Genomic DNA, 23,680 nt, shown 5'->3' with positions numbered 1-23,680 from the left:
TACACATATTCATAATATAGTATACATTTTAACTGACCTTTATTTTACTATTTTTGTCTTTTTTTAGGTGGCTAAAATACGCGGTGCTGCTGACCGCCGTCTAACGTTACGTGTGATATATTGACTAACGTAACCCTGCTTAAAAAAAATCACTGAACAAAAAGTATGAATAAGGTAGTGAACTGCAACAGATTCCCGTGTTTGCAATAACGTTATAACGTTAGCAGTGAGTTTACAGCCTCACTGATTTAACTACACAGCAAATAAAAGTCACGTTACTTAGCCAATAAACGTTATCTTACATTCAAAACTTACCATTCTTTGTGCAACTTCAAATGCCGGACGAAGTTGGAAGTTGTTGCCTCTCCATCAGTAATTTTCGAACCGCATGTGTTGCATACTGCAAACCGTTTTGTGTTGACCACCTCGTAATTTTTATACCCAAACAAAATTATTTTAGGTATCATTTTTTGTTCACTGGCGTGTGGTTTGGACATGTCTTCTTCGTTGGTTGTCCTGCAATTTGATTGGATGAATGCTGTGTGATGAAAACAAAGTAGATCTAATTTGATTGGCTGTTGTACTGACATCACACCAGCTGACACACGCAACGCTGATAGACAAGTACACAATGAAAAATACGGAGCGCTCCCGAATAACTTTTTCATCTTTGGGTTTTGGGGAAAGTAGCAAGTCATGTCAAGTCATGTCAATTCAAAAGGCTCAAGTCCAAGTGAAGTCACAAGTCATTGATGTTAAAGTCTAAGTCGAGTTGCAAGTCTTTTTACATTTTGTCAAGTCGAGTCTAAAGTCATCAAATTCATGACTCGAGTCTGACTCGAGTCCAAGTCATGTGACTCGAGTCCACACCTCTGGTAGAGAGTGATGTCGCCAGGCTGACTGCCTGGCAACTACAGGCTTAAATAGTGATGTGGTGATTGACAACAGGTGCATGAGTCCAACACGTGAAACAGGTGAAACTAATGGGTCACTATGGTGACAAAACAAAGAAGAGTGCACAAAGAGTCCAAAAACCAAACCGAACATAACCAAAACAAAACATGATCACGCAGACATGACAGTTTTATACTTGTGAGTGATGACACAGCTTTGCAACAGTTGATATTCTAGTTTCAAGCATGTTTTACTCAATATAGGTCATCAAATCTCAGCAACAAGCTGTAATATCTTACTGAGATCATTTAGGACCAAAACCCTTAAAACAAGTAAAACATTAACATAAAATCTGCTTAGTGAGAAGGATGATCTTATCAGACAGAAAATAAGCAAATATCACCCTTATTTGAGGTATTTCATCTTACTTAGATGTCACTTTTTGCAGTGTAGTTCTGAGAGGACTCCACTAGGGGTCAGTGTGGCATCTGTGGTGTGTTTGCAACTTTGCAAAGGGGGAAGGACTGCGAAGAGAAATGAAGTTGTTGTGTTTGAGTGAACTTTGGGAAGTGTAAGCGCCATGTACCCTCTCTGTCTGTCAAGGTCATGACGTCCCTAAGGGGTTGGCTGAAGGTCAAGTGCAAGTCTACAGGGTCGCTTATTGGGGACAGACCATATCCGACCGGTGTTGACGCGGAGCAGCGTTGAAGCAGTCCTACAGCTCTGTGGTATGTTCGCGACGACATAAAGAAACAACGGCCATTGTTCAAATGTGCGCACACAAATATTGACAAATCCAATGCATTGGTGACTTATTTCACTTGTCTTGCGAAGTTGCGCGCGGGTTGACAAAACTTTGACTTTTGGAGGAGGAGGTGCGCAGGTTTTGCTGACGAACATAAACCGCCACAGGAGGACAATGTGGCTGAACGAGATCATGAACGTGACAATCTCCAGGTGGTATGCAGGCTCCCATCTAGTGGTATGCAGGTACCATCTAGTGCATACTTGCCAACCCTCCCTTTTCCGGGAGACTCCCGAAATTCAGCGCCTCTCCCGAAAACCTCCCGGGACAAATATTCTCCCGAAAATCTCCCGATTTTCAGCCGGAGCTGGAAGCCACGCCCCCTCCAGCTCCATGCGGACCTGAGTGAGGACAGCCTTTTTTTCATGACGGGAGGACAACAGGGTGACAAGAACTAAATCATCCAGACTAGAGATAAATTGTATTATTATGTTTATTTTACCTAAAAATAAATATATTTATTAATTAAAAAAAAAAAAAAAAACTAAATACATTTTTACTATATTTTGCTAAAAACATCACAATTAATTGTATTTTATCGTGACTCCTTATTACATCCAGCCATAGAATTATACATTAAAATAAACATATTTGAAATAATTGATTTTAAAATATCATAATAATTCATTTAAAATGACCATGTTTAATTATTAAAATAATTGCTTGTTTATCAACAACTTTAGCATTTTATTCATTACATTTGGAAACTCTCAGAAGCCAAGTTATGTTATATTCCTTAATATTTATTTATGCAAGTTTGAGGTATCAATCATCCAAACACAGTTTGTTTGCATATTTTCAGGGTGTGTATATATATATATATATATATATATATATATATATATATATATATATATATATATATATATATATGAAATACTTGACTTGGTGAATTCTAGCTGTCAATATACTCCTCCCCTCTTAACCACGCCCCCAACCACGCCCCACCCTACCCTCGACCACGCCCCCACCCCCCACCTCCCGGAATCGGAGGTCTCAAGGTTGGCAAGTATGATCTAGTGGTATGCAGGTGCCATCTAGTGGTATGCAGGCTCCCATCTAGTGGTATGCAGGCTCCCATCTAGTGGAATGCAGACGCCCATCTAGTGGTATGCAGATGCCATCTAGTGGTATGCAGGCTCCCATCTAGTGGTATGCAGGCTCCCATCTAGTGGTATGCAGGTACCATCTAGTGGTATGCAGGCTCCCATCTAGTGGTATGCAGGCTCCCATCTAGTGGTATGCGGGCTCCCATCTAGTGGTATGCAGGCTCCCATCTAGTGGTATGCAGCGCCATCTAGTGGTATGCGGGCTCCCATCTAGTGGTATGCAGGCGCCATCTAGTGGTATGCAGGCGCCATCTAGTGGTATGCAGGCTCCCATCTAGTGGTATGCAGGTACCATCTAGTGGTATGCAGGCTCCCATCTAGTGGTATGCAGGCGCCATCTAGTGGTATGCAGGCTCCCATCTAGTGGTATGCAGGCTCCCATCTAGTGGTATGCAGGCTCCCATCTAGTGGTATGCAGGCTTCCATCTAGTGGTATGCAGGCTTCCATCTAGTGGTATGCAGGCTCCCATCTAGTGGTATGCAGGCTCCCATCTAGTGGTATGCGGGCTCCCATCTAGTGGTATGCAGACGCCATCTAGTGGTATACAGGCGCCATCTAGTGGTATGCAGACGCCATCTAGTGGTACGCAGGCTCCCATCTAGTGGTATGCAGGTACCATCTAGTGGTATGCAGGCTCCCATCTAGTGGTATGCAGGTACCATCTAGTGGTATGCAGGCTCCCATCTAGTGGTATGCAGGTACCATCTAGTGGTATGCAGGCTACCATCTAGTGGTATGCAGGTACCATCTAGTGGTATGCAGGCTCCCATCTAGTGGTATGCAGGCTCCCATCTAGTGGTATGCAGGCTCCCATCTAGTGGTATGCAGGCTCCCATCTAGTGGTATGCAGGCTCTCATCTCGTGGTATGCAGGCTCCCATCTAGTGGTATGCAGGCTCCCATCTAGTGGTATGCGGGCTCCCATCTAGTGGTATGCAGACGCCATCTAGTGGTATACAGGCGCCATCTATTGGTATGCAGACGCCATCTAGTGGTACGCAGGCTCCCATCTAGTGGTATGCAGGTACCATCTAGTGGTATGCAGGCTCCCATCTAGTGGTATGCAGGTACCATCTAGTGGTATGCAGGCTCCCATCTAGTGGTATGCAGGTACCATCTAGTGGTATGCAGGCTACCATCTAGTGGTATGCAGGTACCATCTAGTGGTATGCAGGCTCCCATCTAGTGGTATGCAGGCTCCCATCTAGTGGTATGCAGGCTCCCATCTAGTGGTATGCAGGCTCCCATCTAGTGGTATGCAGGCTCTCATCTCGTGGTATGCAGGCTCCCATCTAGTGGTATGCAGGCTCCCATCTAGTGGTATGCGGGCTCCCATCTAGTGGTATGCAGACGCCATCTAGTGGTATACAGGCGCCATCTAGTGGTATGCAGACGCCATCTAGTGGTACGCAGGCTCCCATCTAGTGGTATGCAAGATACACTTACAATTAGTGCACCAACCCAAAAAACCTCCCTCCCCCATTCACATTCTTCACACTCATTAACACAAAAGGGTGGTTTCTTTCTGTTATTAATATTGTGGTTCCTACATTATATATCAATACAGTCTGCAAGGGACACAGTCCGTAAGTACTAACCTTTAACCGTTAATTTTACTCATTTTCATTAATTACTAGTTTCAATGTAACTGTTTTTATATTGTTTTACTTTCTTTTTTATTCAAGAAAATGTTTTTATCTTATTATTATTATTATTATTTTTTAAAGTACCTTATCTTCACCATACCTGGTTGTCCAAATTAGGCATAATAATGTGTTAATTCCACGACTGTATAGATGGAGCCTGCCTACCACTAGATCAGGGGTCGGCAACCCGCGGCTCCGGAGCCGCATGCGGCTCTTTGATCACTCTGATGCGGCTCAGCAGCTTACTTGCTGAACCCCCCCCCCCAATTTTCCCGTGAGACTTCCGGATGTCAGTGCCTCTCGCAGAAAACTCCCGGGATTAATTTTCACCGATTTTCACCCTCACGGGTATAATAAGGGCGTGCCAAGATGGTACAACATTTGTAGCCCTCTACAATCTGCATTAACAGCGTGCCAGCCCAACACTTGTTATACAATATACATCTTCTGCCTGCACACGTACGTGACAGCAAAGCATACTTGGTCAACAGCCACACAGGTTACACTGACGGTGGCCATATAAAACAACTTTAACACTCTTACTAATAATGCGCCACAATTTGAACCAAAACCAAACACGAATGACAAACACATTTCGGGAGAACATCTGCACCTTAACACAACATAAACACAACAGAACAAACACCCAGAATCCCATGCAGCCCTGACTCTTCCGGGCTACATTGTAAACCCCTGCTACCACCAACCCCCCCCCTCTCTCTGTGCGAAGAGTTAGGGCTGCATGGGATTCTGGGTATTTGTCCTGTTGTGTTTATGTTGTGTTACGGTGCAGATGTTCTCCCGAAATGTGTTTGTCATTCTTGTTTGGTGTGGGTTCACAGTGTGGCGCATTATTAGTAAGAGTGTTAAAGTTTTATTTTTTTTTCATACCGCCACCGTCAGTGTGACCTGTGTGGTTGTTGACCAAGTATGCCTTGCTGTCACCTACATGAGCAAGCGGAAGCCCCATACAACGTGTGGCTGATCAGGCACGCTGGCTGTAGTGGGTGCTATATGCTGTAGCATCACGGCACGCATGACGCTGACAAGCGCCATTCATTTAAAACCCGCGTGCCGCACTAGCTTTCAAATTCCACATAAAGGTGTGGGCAGCGTGTCTGAGACCCTTGGTTTATACATAGCACAAAGCAAAAAATAAAAATTGTATGCAGTATTATTTCATTTAAAATGAAATGTTTGCGGCTCCCATTGTTTTCTATAATTTGTGAAACTGGTCAAAATGGCTCTTTGACTGGTAAAGGTTGCCGACCCCTGCACGAGATGGAGCCTGCGTGCCACTACCACAGTAGAGAAAGAAGCAATTTGCCATTATTGAGCTCAGGAAGACTTGTTTCTTTGTTGAAAGGACTCACCTTGTCAAACAAGGTTTTCACTGAATGTAGCGTCTCAAAGTGTAAAAAGTACTGACAGTTGTCATCTTGCCACACCCAAAATGTGTGCAAAGCATATTTCCTTGTCTCCATGTGACTACAAGAAGGTTCTTTTGTGTCAACATGGATCATGTGACACAAAAAGTCAACAATGTCTTCAGGCTCCACGTGGTCCAGTTCCAGAGACACTCCCTGGGCGCCAAGGCAGACATGGAGCTGGGATCTACGCTGGTGGCTGTGAGGAGCACCAGGGTTGTTCTGTCGGGACAAGTCCGCCCCGCGGTCATCCTGATCAAGGATGGCAAAATCCACCAGGTGCTTCCAGACGGGGAGTTGTCCCAGGACGCGGTGTCTGAGGTAAGTCCACACATGGTCTTAAGTCTTCTCGATAGGGATGTGTACCGGATTCGGTACTTGGCTAGGCACCGACCAAATTTGATGCACGTGCGGTTTCAGACTAAACACCGGCTCACATAAGCAATCAGTCAAGCAGCACTGAGAGCGGACTCCGACAAACTCCCTCTAAGTAACGTTGCAATATTCTACACCGGGGGTCCCCAAACTACGGCCCGCGGACCGGATACGGCCCGCCAGCGTCCAATATCCGGCCTGCGGGAAGTCCCAAGTTTAAAAATTTTTTTTTTTTTTTTTTTATTATTATTTTCTAAAATCTGTCCTTTCTAATCCATTTTCTACCGCTTGTTACTCTTGGTGTCTCCTAGCTGCTCAGGCAAGTCATATTGTCTAAAAATGCATTTTCTCATCGATAACGTGACATCATTGCGGAATATATATATATATATATATATATATATATATATATATATATATATATATATATATATATATATATATATATATATATATATATAAAAATCACATGTGAATAATGCTGTATAATAGACTGTATTTATGTTATTCACATGTGAATAATGCTGTATAATAAACTGTATCTATGTTATTCACATGTGAATAATATATATATATATATATATATATATATATATTTATGTTATTCACATGTGAATAATGCTGTATAATAGACTGTATTTATGTTATTCACATGTGAATAATATATATATATATATATATATATTCTGCAATTATGTCACGTTATCGATGAGAAAATATATATACGTATATATATATATATATATATATATATATATATATATATATATATATATATATATATATATATATACATATATATTATTCACATGTGAATAACATAAATACAGTCTATTATACAGCATTATTCACATGTGAATAACATAAATAATATATATGGAAATTCACATGTGAATAATATATATATATATATATATATATATATATATATATATATATATTATTCACATGTGAATAATGCTGTATAATAGACTGTATTTATGTTATTCACATGTGAATAATACTGTATAATAGACTGTATCTATGTTATTCACATGTGAATAATATATATATATATATATATATATATATATATATATAGATATTCCGCAATTATGTCACGTTATCGATGAGAATATATATATATATATATATATATATATATATATATATATATATATATATATATATATATATATATATATATATTTATGTTATTCACATGTGAATAACGCTGTATAATAGACTGTATTTATGTTATTCACATGTGAATAAAATATATAGATATATAGATATTCCGCAATTATGTCACGTTATCGATGAGGGGAAAAAAAAAAAAATATATATATATATATATATATATATATATATATATATATATATATATATATATATATATATATTATTCACATGTGAATAACATAAATACAGTCTATTATACAGCATTATTCACATGTGAATAACATAAATAATATATATGGAAATTCACATGTGAATAATATATATATATATATATATATATATATATATATATATATATATATATATATATATATATATATATATATATATATATATATATATATATATATATATATATATATATATATTATTCACATGTAAAAAAATACCTAAGTGTTTATTGTCTATTGTGAGCGAACTGTGGTGCTGAATTTCCCCCAGGGATCAATAAAGTACTTTCTAGTCTATTCTATTCTATACACTATATTGCCAAAAGTATTTGTCCACCTGCCTTGACTCACATATGAACTTGAAGTGCCATCCCATTCCTAACCCATAGGGTTCAATATGACCTTTTGCAGCTATTACAGCTTCAACTCTTCTGCGAAGGCTGTCCACAAGGTTGCGGAGTGTCTTTATAGGAATTGTCCACCATTCTTCCAAAAGCGCATTGGTGAGGTCACACACTGATGTTAGTGTAGAAGGCCTGGCTCTCAGTCTCCTAGTTCATCCCAAAAAGTGTTCTATCGGGTTCAGGTCAGGACTCTGTGCAGGCCAGTCAAGTTCATCCACACCAGACTCTGTCATCCATGTCTTTATGGACCTTGCTTTGTGCACTGGTGCACAGTCATGTTGGAATAGGAAGAGTTCCCTGGAACTAAGGGGCCCAGCCCAACACCTGAAAAACAACCCCACACCATAATTCCTCCTCCACCAAATTTCACACTCGGCACAATGCAGTCCGAAATGTAGCGTTCTCCTGGCAACCTCCAAACCCAGACTGGTCCATCAGATTGCCAGATGTAAAAGCGTGATTCATCACTCTTCTGCTCTAGAGTCCAGTGGCGATGTACTTTACACCACTGCATCCCACGCTTTGCATTGGACTTGCTGATGTATGGCTTAGATGCAGCTGCTCGGCCATGGAAACCCATTCCATGAAGCTCTCTGCGTACTGTACGTGGGCTAATTGGAAGGTCACGTGAAGTTTGGAGCTCTGTAGCAACTGACTGTGCAGAAAGTCTTTGCACTATGCTGACCCCTCTCTGTCAGTTTACGTGGCCTACCACTTGGTGGCTGAGTTGCTGTTGTTCCCAAACTCTTCACTTTTCTTATAAAAAAGCCGACAGTTGACTTTGGAATATTTAGGAGCGAGGAAGTTGGAGAAAGTTTGGAGACCCCTGTTCTACACCAACAAAGCAAAGTATGCATGGTAGAAAATGCTCCGACGTAATGCGCTAGCTCGATGCTAATTTACATTGGATTTGCCATAGACAGGCTACTATTAGCATTAGCGATTTTGCATGGCGATTTCAACACCTCCAAATTTGGCAATGAAAACTAAGATGAATGTTAGGATCAAATAGCTGCTGTGTAATAAGCACCATACTTACAGTATCAATACTTTGTAGGGTGCAACATAACTCATTCAGCTACTTCCTAGTAAACAGTACTGCCATCTAGTGTCTTGGAAGTGCACCTGAGACTCACATGTGACAATAGAACACGATCTAATACTTGGACAGCACAGTTCATATTTATTACCACACTAATGTTCCTGAAATTGGTGCCGATGAGGACCGGTATCGAGTCCGAGGTACCGGCAATTGGTAGCGTATGTGTGTAAACTGTTTTGCAGGTGTGGGACGTGGGCGACCGCGTGGTGATGCCAGGGATCGTGGACTCCCACGTTCACGTCAACGAACCCGGCCGCACGACCTGGGAGGGTTTCTGGAGCGCCACCAAGGCGGCGGCGGCGGGAGGTGTGACGACCTTGGTGGACATGCCGCTGTAAGTTGCTCCACGGTCAGTAACCTCCTGGACTCAGTCCTCCTGGACCCAGGGGGAGGGTAAACACTTTGGGAAAGTTTAGAAACCAGGTCAGGGTCATCGTACTGGACTATGGGGAGTCCACAGGAGACTGCAGTCTTTGGCATTTATGGGTTTTTGACCTCAAACATTGCTTTTTCTTTGGCTTTTTGTGTTTTTTTGGACCACCAGTTCTGTTGGGGCGGCATGGCTCGGTTGGTAGAGCGGCCATGCCAGCAACTTAAGGGTTCCGGGTTCAATCCCCGCTTCCGCCATGATAGTCACTGCCGTTGTGTCCTTGGGCAAGACACCTGCTCCCAGGGCCACCCACACTGTTTTCACTATGTAAAGCACTTTGAGTCACGAGAGAAAAGTGCTATATAAATATAAGTCACTTCACTTTTTCTTTGCCTCTTATGTGGTTTTACACTTTGCTTTGTCTTTGGCTTTTTGTGTCTTTTATTGCTTTTATTTTGGCTTTTGGACTGCAATTGGTTTTTTTTTTTGTCTTTGTGTTTTTTGGTCCTCAATTTATGCTTTTTCTTTGGCTTTATGTATTTTTGGTACCATCAGTTTAACTTTTATTTGGTTTTTATGTCTTTTGAACCGCCAGTTTTGCTTTTTCTTTCGCTTTTTGTGTCTTTTGGACTGCAAGTTATGCCTTTTTTTTCGTCTTTGTGTCTTTTGGACAGCAATCTTTGCTTTTTCTTCGGCTTTTTGTGTCTTTTGAACTGCAAGTTTAGCTTTTTTTTGTCTTTTGGACAGCAATCTTTGCTTTTTCTTTGGCTTTTTGTGTCTTTTGGACCCCCAGTTTTGCTTTTATTTTGGCTTTTTGTATTTTTTGGACTGCAAGTTGGGTTTTTTTTTGTCTTTTTGTGTTTTTTGGTCCTCAATTTATGCTTTTTCTTTGGCTTTATATATTTTTGGTACCAACAGTTAAACTTTTTATTTCGTTTTTATGTCTTTTGAAACGCCAGTTTTGCTTTTTCTTTGGCTTTTTGTGTCTTTTGGACCGCCAGTTTTGCTTTTATTTGTCTTTTTGTGTCTTTTGGACAGCAATCTTTGCTTTTTCTTTGGCTTTTTGTGTCTTTTGGACTGCCAGTTTTGCTTTTATTTTGGCTTTTTGTATTTTTTGGACTGCAAGTTGTTTTTTTTTGGTCTTTTTGTGTCTTTTGGACAGCAATATTTGCTGTTTCTTTGGCTTTTTGTGTCTTTTGGACCGCCAATTTTGCTTTTATTTTGGCTTTTTGTGTCTTTTGGACTGCAAGTTGTTGTATTTTTTTTCCTTTTTGTGTTTTTTTGGTCCTCAATTTATGCTTTTTCTTTGGCTTTATGTATTTTTGGTACCAAGAGTTTAACTTTTTATTTATTTTTTTTGTCTTTTGAACCGCCAGTTTTGCTTTTTCTTTGGCTTTTTGTGTCTTTTGGACTGCAAGTTATGCTTTTTTTGGTCTTTTTGTGTCTTTTGGACAGCAGTCTTTGCTTTTTCTTTGGCTTTTTGTGTCTTTTGAACTGCAAGTTTAGCTCTTTTTTTTGTCTTTTTGTGTCTTTTGGACAGCAACCTTTGCTTTTTCTTTGGCTTTTTGTGTCTTTTGGACTGCCAGTTTTGCTTTTATTTTGGCTTTTTGTATTTTTTGGACTGCAAGTTGGGTTTTTTTTGTTGTCTTTTTGGGTCCTCAATTTATGCTTTTTCTTTGGCTTTATGTATTTTTGGTACCATCAGTTTAACTTTTATTTGGTTTTTATGTCTTTTGAACCGACAGTTTTGCTTTTTCTTTGGCTTTTTGTGTCTTTTGAACTGCAGGTTTAGCTTTTTTTTTGTCTTTTTGTGTCTTTTGGACAGCAATCTTTGCTGTTTCTTTGGCTTTTTGTGTCTTTTGGACTGCCAGTTTTGCTTTTATTTTGGCCTTTTTGTATTTTTTGTACTGCAAGTTGGTTTTTTGTTGTTGTCTTTTTGGGTCCTCAATTTATGCTTTTTCTTTGGCTTTATGTATTTTTGGTACCATCAGTTTAACTTTTATTTGGTTTTTATGTCTTTTGAACCGACAGTTTTGCTTTTTCTTTGGCTTTTTGTGTCTTTTGGACTGCAAGTTATGCTTTTTTTGGTCTTTTTTGTGTCTTTTGGACAGCAATCTTTGCTTTTTCTTTGGCTTTTTGTGTCTTTTGGACTGCAAATTTAGCTTTTTTTTGGTCTTTTTGTGTCTTTTGGACCGCCAGTTTTGTTTTTATTTTGGCTTTTTGTATTTTTTGGACTGCAAGTTGTTGTTGTTTTTGTCTTTTTGTGTTTTTTGGTCCTCAATTTATGCTTTTTCTTTGGCTTTATGTATTTTTGATACCAAGAGTTTAAGTTTTTATTTCGTTTTTATGTCTTTTGAAACGCCAGTTTTGCTTTTTCTTTGGCTTTGTGTGTCTTTTGGACTGCAAGTTATGCTTTTTTTTGTCTTTTTGTGTCTTTTGGACAGCAATCTTTGCTTTTTCTTTGGCTTTTTGTGTCTTTTGGACTGCCAGTTTTGCTTTTATTTTGGCTTTTTGTATTTTTTGGACTGCAAGTTGGTTTTTTTTGGTCTTTTTGTGTCTTTTGGACAGCAATATTTGCTGTTTCTTTGGCTTTTTGTGTCTTTTGGACCGCCAGTTTTGCTTTTATTTTGGCTTTTTGTGTCTTTTGGACTGCAAGTTGTTTTTGTTTTTTTCCTTTTTGTGTTTTTTTGGTCCTCAATTTATGCATTTTCGTACCAAGAGTTTAACTTTTTATTTAGTTTTTTTGTCTTTTGAACCGCCAGTTTTGCTTTTTCTTTGGCTTTTTGTGTCTTTTGGACTGCAAGTTATGCTTTTTTTGGTCTTTTTGTGTCTTTTGGACAGCAGTCTTTGCTTTTTCTTTGGCTTTTTGTGTCTTTTGAACTGCAAGTTTAGTTTTTTTTGTCTTTTTGTGTCTTTTGGACAGCAATCTTTGCTTTTTCTTTGGCTTTTTGTGTCTTTTGGACTGCCAGTTTTGCTTTTATTTTGGCTTTTTGTATTTTTTTGGTCTGCAAGTTGTTTTTTTTTGGTCTTTTTGTGTCTTTTGGACAGCAATATTTGCTGTTTCTTTGGCTTTTTGTGTCTTTTGGACCGCCAGTTTTGCTTTTATTTTGGCTTTTGGACTGCAATTGGGGTTGTTTTTTTTTGTCTTTTTGTGTTTTTTTGGTCCTGAATTTATGCTTTTTCTTTGGCTTTATGTATTTTTGGTACTAAGAGTTTAACTTTTTATTTAGTTTTTTTGTCTTTTGAACCGCCAGTTTTGCTTTTTCTTTGGCTTTTTGTGGCTTTTGGACTGCAAGTTATGCTTTTTTTGGTCTTTTTGTGTCTTTTGGACAGCAGTCTTTGCTTTTTGTGTCTTTTGGACTGCAAGTTTAACTTTTTTTTGGTCTTTTGGACAGCAATCTTTGCTTTTTTTTTTGCCTTTTTGTGTCTTTTGGACCGCTAGTTTTGCTTTTCTTTTGTCATTTTGTATTTTTTGGACTGCAAGTTGTTTTTTTTTGTCTTTTTGTGTTTTTTGGTCCTCAATTTATGCTTTTTCTTTGGCTTTATGTGTTTTTGGTACCAAGAGTTTAACTTTTTATTTCGTTTTTATGTCTTTTGAAACGGCAGTTTTGCTTTTTCTTTGGCTTGTTGTGTCTTTTGGACTGCAAGTTATGCTTTTTTTGGTCTTTTTGTGTCTTTTGGACAGCAATATTTGCTTTTTCTTTGGCTTTTTGTGTCTTTTGGACCGCCAGTTTTGCTTTTATTTAGATTTTTTGGGTCTTTTGGACTGCAAGTTGTTGTTTTTTTTGCCTTTTTGTGTTTTTTGGTCCTCAATTTATGCTTTTTCTTTGGCTTTATGTATTTTTGGTACCAACAGTTTAACTTTTATTTGTTTTTTATGTCTTTTGAACCGCCAGTTTTGCTTTTTCTTTCGCTTTTTGTGTCTTTTGGACTGCAAGTTATGCTTTTTTTCGTCTTTTTGTGTCTTTTGGACAGCAATCTTTGCTTTTTCTTCGGCTTTTTGTGTCTTTTGAACTGCAAGTTTAGCTTTTTTTTTTTTGTGTCTTTTTGTGTCTTTTGGACAGCAATCTTTGCTTTTTCTTTGGCTTTTTGTGTCTTTTGGACCGCCAGTTTTGCTTTTATTTTAGCTTTTTGTATTTTTTGGACTGCAAGTTGGTTTTTTTTTGTCCTTTTGTGTTTTTTGGTCCTCAATTTATGCTTTTTCTTTGGCTTTATGTATTTTTGGTACCAACAGTTTAACTTTTCCTTGGTTTTTATGTCTTTTGTACTGCCAGATTTGCTTTTTCTTTGGCTTTTTGTGTCTTTTGGACTGCAAGTTTTGCTTTTTTTGTTTTTTTGTGTCTTTTGGACAACAATCTTTGCTTTTTCTTTGGCTTTTTGTGTCTTTTGGACCGCCAGTTTTGCTTTTATTTTGGCTTTTTGTGTCTTTTGGACTGCAAGTTGTTCTTTTTGCCTTTTTGTGTTTTTTTGGTCCTCAATTTATGCTTTTTCTTTGGCTTTATGTATTTTTGATACCAACAGTTTAACTTTTCTTTGGTTTTTATGTCTTTTGTACTGCCAGATTTGCTTTTTCTTTGGCTTTTTGTGTCTTTTGGACTGCAAGTTATGCTTTTTTTGTTTTTTTGTGTCTTTTGGACAGCAATCTTTGCTTTTTCTGTCTTTTGGACCGCCAGTTTTGCCTTTTCTTTTTCTTTTTCTTTGTCTTGCCGTGTCTTTTGGATGAATCCTCTCTGTGTGTCACAGGAACAGCATCCCTCCCACCACCACGCTGGCTAACTTCCATTTGAAGCTGCGAGAGGCGACAGGGAAGTGTTTTGTGGACACGGCCTTCTGGGGCGGCGTGGTTCCCAACAACCAGGTGCGCTCTCACCAAACGCTCTCTTGGACACGCCGAAAACTAGTAAACATTTCCCACAGCTGGAGCTGCAGCCCATGATCCAGGCGGGTGTGGCCGGCTTCAAGTGCTTCCTCATCCACAGCGGGGTGGACGAGTTCCCCCACGTGGGCGAGTGCGACCTGCACGCCGCCATGAAGCAGCTGCAAGGCACAGGAAGCGTGCTGCTGGTGAGACAAGGACTCGCCTCTTTTGTCATCACAGGAAAGTGAAATATTCTTCCTTTCTTTTAGTTCCACGCTGAGCAGGAAGTTCAACAAACAAGTGACCACGGCGGTAAATGTCACCTACTTACTGCTTTTTGGTGGGATATGGTAGTGACGGCCAGTCTTTTCCAACAAGGGTCACATTAAACGTTTGTGGGTCACTTTGACACATTTTATGCATTTAAAGATGCTGAAACAATTACAAGCAATACAGAAGCTAAAAACGACTTTAAACTGAAGTCTTAAGTAACATCATCATAATGGTGGACCAATAAAGCCAAAGAAAAAGAAAACACTGCTTTGATGCTGATGAACTGGGCTTGTATATAATAGTGTCAACAATTCAAGAACTGCTGCTCTAAAAGACCCAAAAAGCTCAAGAAAAGCAAAACTAGACAGTAAAGCCAAACTGGTGGTCCAAAAAGGTACAAAATGTCAAAGAAAAAGGACAACCTGCAGTCCAAAAGACCCAAAAATGCAAAGAAAAAGCAAAACTGGCGTAGCAAAAGACACAAAAAAGGGGGAAGAAAAAGTGAAACTGGTTGTCCAAAAGACAAGAAGTTAAAGAAAAAGTAAAACTTGCTGTTTGAAAGACACAAAAAGCCAAAGAAAAAGTCAAACTGGATGTTTAAAGGACACAAAAAGCCAAAGAAAAAGTCAAACTTGATGTTTAAAAGACACAAAATGCCAAAGAAAAAGTCAAACTTGATGTTTAAAAGACACAAAAAACCAAAGAAAAAGTCAAACTTGATTATTAAAGGACACAAAAAGCCAAAGAAAAAGTCAAACTTTCTGTTTAAAGGACACAAAAAGACAAAGAAAAAGCACAAGGCCGAGGTCACAGCCATGTTGATAGTGACCTCTTTGAAGGTCACAGCCATGTTGATAGTGATTTTTTTTGACGGTCACAGCCATGTTGATAGGGGCCTTTTTTGAAGGTCACAGCCATGTTGATAGTGACCTCTTTGAAGGTCACAGCCATGTTGATAGTGATTTTTTTTGACGGTCACAGCCATGTTGATAGGGGCCTTTTTTGAAGGTCACAGCCATGTTGATAGTGACCTCTTTGAAGGTCACAGCCATGTTGATAGTGATTTTTTTTGACGGTCACAGCCATGTTGATAGGGGCCTTTTTTGAAGGTCACAGCCATGTTGATAGTGACCTCTTTGAAGGTCACAGCCATGTTGATAGTGATTTTTTTGAAGGTCACAGCCATGTTGATAGGGGCCTTTTTTGAAGGTCACAGCCATGTTGATAGTGACCTCTTTGAAGGTCACAGCCATGTTGATAGTGATTTTTTTGAAGGTCACAGCCATGTTGATAGTGACCTCTTTGAAGGTCACAGCCATGTTGATAGCGACCTCTTTGAAGGTCACAGCCATGTTGATAGTGATTTTTTTTAAGGTCACAGCCATGATGATAGTGATTTTTTTTGAAGGTCACAACCATGTTGATAGGGGCCTTTTTTGAAGGTCACAGCCATGTTGATAGCGACCTCTTTGAAGGTCACAGCCATGTTGATAGCGACCTCTTTGAAGGTCACAGCCATGCTTGATAGTGGCCTCTTTGAAGGTCACAGCCATGCTGATTGTAAACTCTTTGAAGGTCACAGCCATGCTGATAGTGACCTATTTGAAGGTCACAGCCATGCTGATAGTGACCTCTTTGAAGGTCACAGCCATGTTGATAGTGACCTCTTTGAAGGTCACAGCCATGTTGATAGTGACCTCTTTGAAAGTCAGAGCTATGGTGATAGGGATTTTTTTGAAGGTCACAACCATGTTGATAGTGACCTCTTTGAAGGTCAGAGCTATGTTGATAGTGATTTTTTTGAAGGTCACAACCATGTTGATAGGGGCCTTTTTTGAAGGTCACAGCCATGTTGATAGTGATTTTTTTGAAGGTCACAGCCATGTTGATAGTGACCTCTTTGAAGGTCACAGCCATGTTGATAGTGACCTCTTTGAAGGTTAGAGCTATGGTGATAGGGATTTTTTTGAAGGTCACAACCATGTTGATAGTGACCTCTTTGAAGGTCAGAGCTATGTTGATAGTGATTTTTTTTTGAAGGTCACAACCATGTTGATAGGGGCCTTTTTTGAAGGTCACAGCCATGTTGATAGTGACCTCTTTGAAGGTCACAGCCATGTTGATAGTGATTTTTTTGAAGGTCACAGCCATGTTGATAGTGACCTCTTTGAAGGTCACAGCCATGTTGATAGCGACCTCTTTGAAGGTCACAGCCATGTTGATAGTGATTTTTTTTTGAAGGTCACAGCCATGATGATAGTGATTTTTTTTTGAAGGTCACAACCATGTTGATAGGGGCCTTTTTTGAAGGTCACAGCCATGTTGATAGCGACCTCTTTGAAGGTCACAGCCATGTTGATAGTGACCTCTTTGAAGGTCACAGCCATGCTGATTGTAAACTCTTTGAAGGTCACAGCCATGCTGATAGTGACCTATTTGAAGGTCACAGCCATGCTGATAGTGACCTCTTTGAAGGTCACAGCCATGTTGATAGTGACCTCTTTGAAGGTCACAGCCATGTTGATAGTGACCTCTTTGAAAGTCAGAGCTATGGTGATAGGGATTTTTTTGAAGGTCACAACCATGTTGATAGTGACCTCTTTGAAGGTCAGAGCTATGTTGATAGTGATTTTTTTGAAGGTCACAACCATGTTGATAGGGGCCTTTTTTGAAGGTCACAGCCATGTTGATAGTGATTTTTTTGAAGGTCACAGCCATGTTGATAGTGACCTCTTTGAAGGTCACAGCCATGTTGATAGTGACCTCTTTGAAGGTCAGAGCTATGGTGATAGGGATTTTTTTGAAGGTCACAACCATGTTGATAGTGACCTCTTTGAAGGTCAGAGCTATGTTGATAGTGATTTTTTTGAAGGTCACAACCATGTTGATAGGGGCCTTTTTTGAAGGTCACAGCCATGTTGATAGTGACCTCTTTGAAGGTCACAGCCATGTTGATAGTGATTTTTTTTGAAGGTCACAGCCATGTTGATAGTGACCTCTTTGAAGGTCACAGCCATGTTGATAGCGACCTCTTTGAAGGTCACAGCCATGTTGATAGTGATTTTTTTTGAAGGTCACAGCCATGATGATAGTGATTTTTTTTTGAAGGTCACAACCATGTTGATAGGGGCCTTTTTTGAAGGTCACAGCCATGTTGATAGCGACCTCTTTGAAGGTCACAGCCATGTTGATAGCGACCTCTTTGAAGGTCACAGCCATGCTTGATAGTGGCCTCTTTGAAGGTCACAGCCATGCTGATTGTAAACTCTTTGAAGGTCACAGCCATGCTGATAGTGACCTATTTGAAGGTCACAGCCATGCTGATAGTGACCTCTTTGAAGGTCACAGCCATGTTGATAGTGACCTCTTTGAAGGTCACAGCCATGTTGATAGTGACCTCTTTGAAAGTCAGAGCTATGGTGATAGGGATTTTTTTGAAGGTCACAACCATGTTGATAGTGACCTCTTTGAAGGTCAGAGCTATGTTGATAGTGATTTTTTTGAAGGTCACAACCATGTTGATAGGGGCCTTTTTTGAAGGTCACAGCCATGTTGATAGTGATTTTTTTGAAGGTCACAGCCATGTTGATAGTGACCTCTTTGTAGGTCACAGCCATGTTGATAGTGACCTCTTTGAAGGTCAGAGCTATGGTGATAGGGATTTTTTTGAAGGTCACAACCATGTTGATAGTGACCTCTTTGAAGGTCAGAGCTATGTTGATAGTGATTTTTTTTGAAGGTCACAACCATGTTGATAGGGGCCTTTTTTGAAGGTCACAGCCATGTTGATAGTGATTTTTTTGAAGGTCACAGCCATGTTGATAGTGACCTCTTTGAAGGTCACAGCCATGTTGATAGTGATTTTTTTGATGGTCACAACCATGTTGATAGGGGCCTTTTTTGAAGGTCACAGCCATGTTGATAGTGACCTCTCTGAAGGTCACAGCCATGTTGATAGTGATTTTTTTGAAGGTCACAACCATGTTGATAGGGGCCTTTTTTGAAGGTCACAGCCATGTTGATAGTGACCTCTTTGAAGGTCACAGCCATGTTGATAGTGATCTCTTTGAAGGTCACGGCCATGTTGATAGTGCTTTTTTTGAAGGTCACAGCCATGTTGATAGTGACCTCTTTGAAGGTCACAGCCATGCTGATAGTGACCTCTTTGAAGGTCACAGCCATTTTGATAGTGATTTTTTTGAAGGTCACAGCCATGTTGATAGTGACCTCTTTGAAGGTCACAGCCATGTTGATAGTGATTTTTTTGAAGGTCACAACCATGTTGATAGGGGGCCTTTTTTGAAGGTCACAGCCATGTTGATAGTGACCTCTTTGAAGGTCACAGCCATGTTGATAGTGATTTTTTTTTTGACGGTCACAGCCATGTTGATAGGGGCCTTTTTTGAAGGTCACAGCCATGTTGATAGTGACCGCTTTGAAGGTCACACTCACGGCTGGCGTGTTGCTAGCTAACGAGTTGTAGTCAGGTGTGACACCTTCAATATGTCAGCCTTTTTTCACTTTGGCCACTGGACATTTGGGCACGCCCGTTTCATCTGGGAGAAAGAACTAGCTGTCAATCAAGACAATCGCCATGGCAACCGGCCGTAAAGTGTCACTCTCCCGTGTGCACTCAGACCCCAAAGAGTACCACACCTTCCTGCAGTCCAGACCAGACCTGATGGAGGTGGAGGCCGTCCGCACCGTCACACAACTCTGCCTGGAGTACAGGTGAGCGCATCCCCATCGCCATGACAACCAGCAGCTGCTGTAGCGTCTCTCTTGGCCCCGCCCCCCAGGGTGCGCTGCCACATCGTCCACCTGTCCTCCGCTCGGCCGCTCGCCCTCATCCAGGAGGCCAGGCTGGCCGGCGCCCCGCTGACGGTGGAGACCACCCACCACTACCTGAGCCTGAGTGCCGAGGACATACCTGCCGGGGCCACGCAGTTCAAGTGCTGCCCCCCCATCAGAGGAGCCCAGAACCAGGTCGGTGATTGAGGGGGGCGGGGGACACGGGGGGCACCTGCTGACCACTTTGACCCCCAGGAGGAATTGTGGACGGCGCTGAAAGGCGGCCAGATCGACATGGTGGTGTCAGACCACTCCCCCTGCACACCTGACCTGAAGAAGCTGGACTCTGGAGACTTCAGTCAGGCTTGGGGAGGAATCTCTTCTCTGCAGTTCGGTGAGAAGACTGGCAGAAGTCTTGGGACAACATGGAGGAAAACCTTGGTTCTTTTCCAGGCTTGCCTTTGTTCTGGACCTCGGCCGCGCCAAGAGGTTTTCAGCTGGCCGACGTGGTCCGCCTCCTCTGCCGGAACACGGCCCAGCTATGCGGTCTGGGCCACCTGAAGGGGAGCCTGGAACCTGGCTATGATGCAGACCTGGTGGTGTGGGACCCCGAGAGGGAGTTTCAGGTTGGTACTTGGAGCCTTCAAAGTATACAAGACAACAATGTTGGTGTACTTTTCACTTCAAAGTACACAAAACAACAATATTGGTGTACTTTTTACTTTAAAGTATACAAAACAACAATATTGGTGTACTTTTTACTTTAAAGTATACAAAACAACAATATTGGTGTACTTTTCACTTCAAAGTATACAAAACAACAATAATGGTATTATTGTGGTGTACTTTTCACTTCAAAGTATACAAAACAACAATATTGGTGTACTTTTCACTTCAAAGTATACAAAACAACAATATTGGTGTACTTTTCACTTCAAAGTATACAAAACAACAATAATGGTATTATTGTGGTGTACTTTTCACTTCAAAGTATACAAAACAACAATATTGGTGTACTTTTCACTTCAAAGTATACAAAACAACAATAATGGTATTATTGTGGTGTACTTTTCACTACAAAGTATATAAAACAACATTATTGGTGTACTTTTCACTTCAAAGTACACAAAACAACAATATTGATGTACTTTTCACTTCAAAGTACACAAAACAACAATATTGGTGTACTTTTCACTTCAAAGTATACAAAACAACAATATTGGTGCACTTTTCACTTCAAAGTACACAAAACAACAATATTGGTGTACTTTTCACTTCAAAGTACACAAAACAACAATATTGGTGTACCTTTCACTTCAAAGTACACAAAACAACAATATTGGTGTACTTTTCACTTCAAAGTATACAAAACAACAGTATTGGTGTACTTTTCACTTCAAAGTACACAAAACAACAATACTGGTGTACTTTTCACTTCAAAGTACACAAAAAAACAATATTGGTGTACTTTTCACTTCAGAGTATACAAAACAACAATAATGGTACTATTGTGGTGTACTTTTCACTTCAAAGTACACAAAACAACAATATTGGTGTACTTTTCACTTCAAAGTACACAAAACAACAATATTGGTGTACTTTTCACTTCAAAGTATACAAAACAATATTGGTGCACTTTTCACTTCAAAGTACACAAAACAACAATATTGGTGTACTTTTCACTTCAGAGTATACAAAACAACAATAATGGTATTATTGTGGTGTACTTTTCACTTCAAAGTATACAAAACAACAATATTGGTGTACTTTTCAATTCAAAGTATACAAAACAACAATATTTGTGCACCTTTCACTTCAAAGTATACAAAACAACAATATTGGTGTACTTTTCACTTCAAAGTTTTGTTATCAAGGAACTAAAATGTGCCAAACATGGATACGTTTGGAGAGTGTTTTACATTTTTCCCATCATGCTTTGTAATTGATTTAATTAGATGTAATTCTGAATTTTTTTGTGATGCATAGATGTTTTTTTTATAATATCCACAAATTGTGTTGGCATTTTGTGTTGGTTTGATTTTTTTGATTTTTTTTTGCACCATGACTAGGGAAGGTTGTTTGCATTGGGTCATATAAGTAAATGCTGCCATTATTGCTACCAAAGACATGGCAGCTTTGTGTTAATTACTATAACTTTTTCTCCTTACACTTCACCTCTCTTATTTTTAATGTTTTTGTTTTTTTGTAATAGTATTTTTAGAATGTTAGCTGTGGGCACAAATGGCTGTAGCATCATTTTGGAAGTGTACTGAAGCAGCCACTTCTGACATTGTGTTCCAGATTAAAGAAGAGAACATCCATCATAAGAACAAGGTAGGAGACCAAGAGTTGAGAAGGTTGTTCTCGCGCTGATTGTGCGTGCGTGTACAGGTAACGCCATACCTGGGCGTCACACTGCGAGGCGTGGTGACGTCCACCGTCGTGAGGGGACAGCTGGTGTACCACGACGGCTCCTTCAGCCCTGAGACTCTGGGGAAGACCCTCCTCATCCCTGCCAGGACCAGTCCAGGAGGAGAGTAGGACGCTGACATGACTCAGTCGTTGGTCCAAATTGGGCACAAAGTTACTGGAAGGAACGTGTATTCTAATAAAAGATTGTGAAATGCTGCATGTATTATATTTCCTCCTCAAGGCATATGGAACTTCACCATCGTTACTCAGAATTCATCCATCCATCCATCCATCTTCTTCTGCTTATCCGAGGTCGGGTCGCGGGGGCAGCAGCCTAAGCAGGGAAGCCCAGACTTCCCTCTCCCCAGCCACTTCGTCCAGCTCTTCCAGGGGGATCCCGAGGCGTTCCCAGGCCAGCCGGGAGACATAGTCTTCCCAACGTGTCCTGGGTCTTCCCCGTGGCCTCCTACCGGTCGGACGTGCCCTAAACACCTCCCGAGGGAGGCGATCGGGTGGCATCCTGACCAGATGCCCGAACCACCTCATCTGGCTCCTCTCGATGTGGAGGAGCAGCGGCTTTACTTTGAGCTCCCCCCGGATGGCAGAGCTTCTCACCCTATCTCTAAGGGAGAGCCCCGCCACCCGGCGGAGGAAACTCATTTCGGCCGCTTGTACCCGTGATCTTGTCCTTTCGGTCATAACCCAAAGCTCATGACCATAGGTGAGGATGGGAACGTAGATCGACCGGTAAATTGAGAGCTTTGCCTTCCGGCTCAGCTCCTTCTTCACCACAACGGATCGATACAGCGTCCGCATTACTGAAGACGCCGCACCGATCCGCCTGTCGATCTCACGATCCACTCTTCCCTCACTCGTGAACAAGACTCCGAGGTACTTGAACTCCTCCACTTGGGGAAGGGTCTCCTCCCCAACCCGGAGATGGCACTCCACCCTTTTCCGGGCGAGAACCATGGACTCGGACTTGGAGGTGCTGATTCTCATCCCAGTCGCTTCACACTCGGCTGCGAACCGATCCAGCGAGAGCTGAAGATCCTGGCCAGATGAAGCCATCAGGACCACATCATCTGCAAAAAGCAGAGACCTAATCCTGCAGCCACCAAACCAGATCCCCTCAACGCCTTGACTGCGCCTAGAAATTCTGTCCATAAAAGTTATGAACTCAGAATTCAAGTACCCTAAAAAATGTACACTGTGGAACAAACCCGCATATTACGCCTATACTGGCTCACCTGTGCACTTAAGATGCAACTTTAAGGTTTTACTACTTAGGTATAAAATACTACACGGTCTAGCGCCATCGTATCTTGCTGATTGTATTGTACCATATGTCCCGGCAAGAAATCTGCCTTCAAAGAACTCCGGCTTATTAGTGATTCCCAGAGCCCCAAAAAAGTCTGTGGGCTATAGAGCGGTTTCTATATTCCAGTACTATGGAATGCCCTACCGGTAACAGTTAGAGATGCTACCTCAGTAGAAGCATTTAAGTCCCATCTTAAAACTCATTTGTATATTAAATACACCCCCCTTTTAGACCAGTTGATCTGCCGTTTCTTTTCTGCTCTGCCCCCCTCTCCTTCACAGATTCGGCGACCACAGGTGAAGCGCTAGCTGTCCAAAGTCAGGACCCAGGGTGGACCACTCATCTGTGCATCAGTTGATGACGTCTCTGCGCCGCTGAGTTGTCTCCACTCAAGATGATCTCTTGCTGGCCCCGCTATGGACTGGACTCCCATTAGGTTTGAGTTTTTTCTTGCCCTGATGTGGGATCTGAGCCGAGGATGTGGCTTGTGTAGCCCTTTGAG

At 41.0% G+C, this 23,680-nt stretch overlaps 1 protein-coding gene across 1 annotated transcript; it reads left to right on the top strand.

Annotated features, from left to right (window-relative positions):
* Positions 1–1,413: 1,413 nt before the first annotated feature.
* LOC133617946 (allantoinase, mitochondrial) lies at positions 1,414–22,073 on the top strand. The gene is made up of 12 exons (XM_061978348.2): positions 1,414–1,622; positions 6,007–6,202; positions 9,336–9,487; positions 14,267–14,381; positions 14,441–14,587; positions 14,651–14,693; positions 19,292–19,385; positions 19,454–19,640; positions 19,701–19,839; positions 19,899–20,071; positions 21,747–21,779; positions 21,837–22,073. Exons 2-12 carry the CDS (start codon positions 6,056–6,058, stop codon positions 21,984–21,986), a joined length of 1,380 nt encoding a protein of 459 aa, XP_061834332.2. The 5' UTR covers positions 1,414–1,622; positions 6,007–6,055; the 3' UTR covers positions 21,987–22,073.
* Positions 22,074–23,680: the final 1,607 nt, after the last annotated feature.

This window comes from Nerophis lumbriciformis, linkage group LG18 (assembly GCF_033978685.3).
Source record: "Nerophis lumbriciformis linkage group LG18, RoL_Nlum_v2.1, whole genome shotgun sequence".
Lineage (NCBI taxonomy): Eukaryota > Metazoa > Chordata > Actinopteri > Syngnathiformes > Syngnathidae > Nerophis > Nerophis lumbriciformis.
This window is presented reverse-complemented; position numbering and strand designations above follow the sequence as displayed.

Excerpts from the sequence above, each read along its gene's own strand:
- LOC133617946 (XM_061978348.2), top strand. The coding sequence starts at position 6,056 with ATGGAGCTGGGATCTACGCTGGTGGCTGTGAGGAGCACCAGGGTTGTT. Across the intron at positions 6,203-9,335 it reads CCCAGGACGCGGTGTCTGAG|GTGTGGGACGTGGGCGACCG; the intron begins GTAAGTCCACAC and ends ACTGTTTTGCAG. Across the intron at positions 21,780-21,836 it reads ACATCCATCATAAGAACAAG|GTAACGCCATACCTGGGCGT; the intron begins GTAGGAGACCAA and ends GTGCGTGTACAG.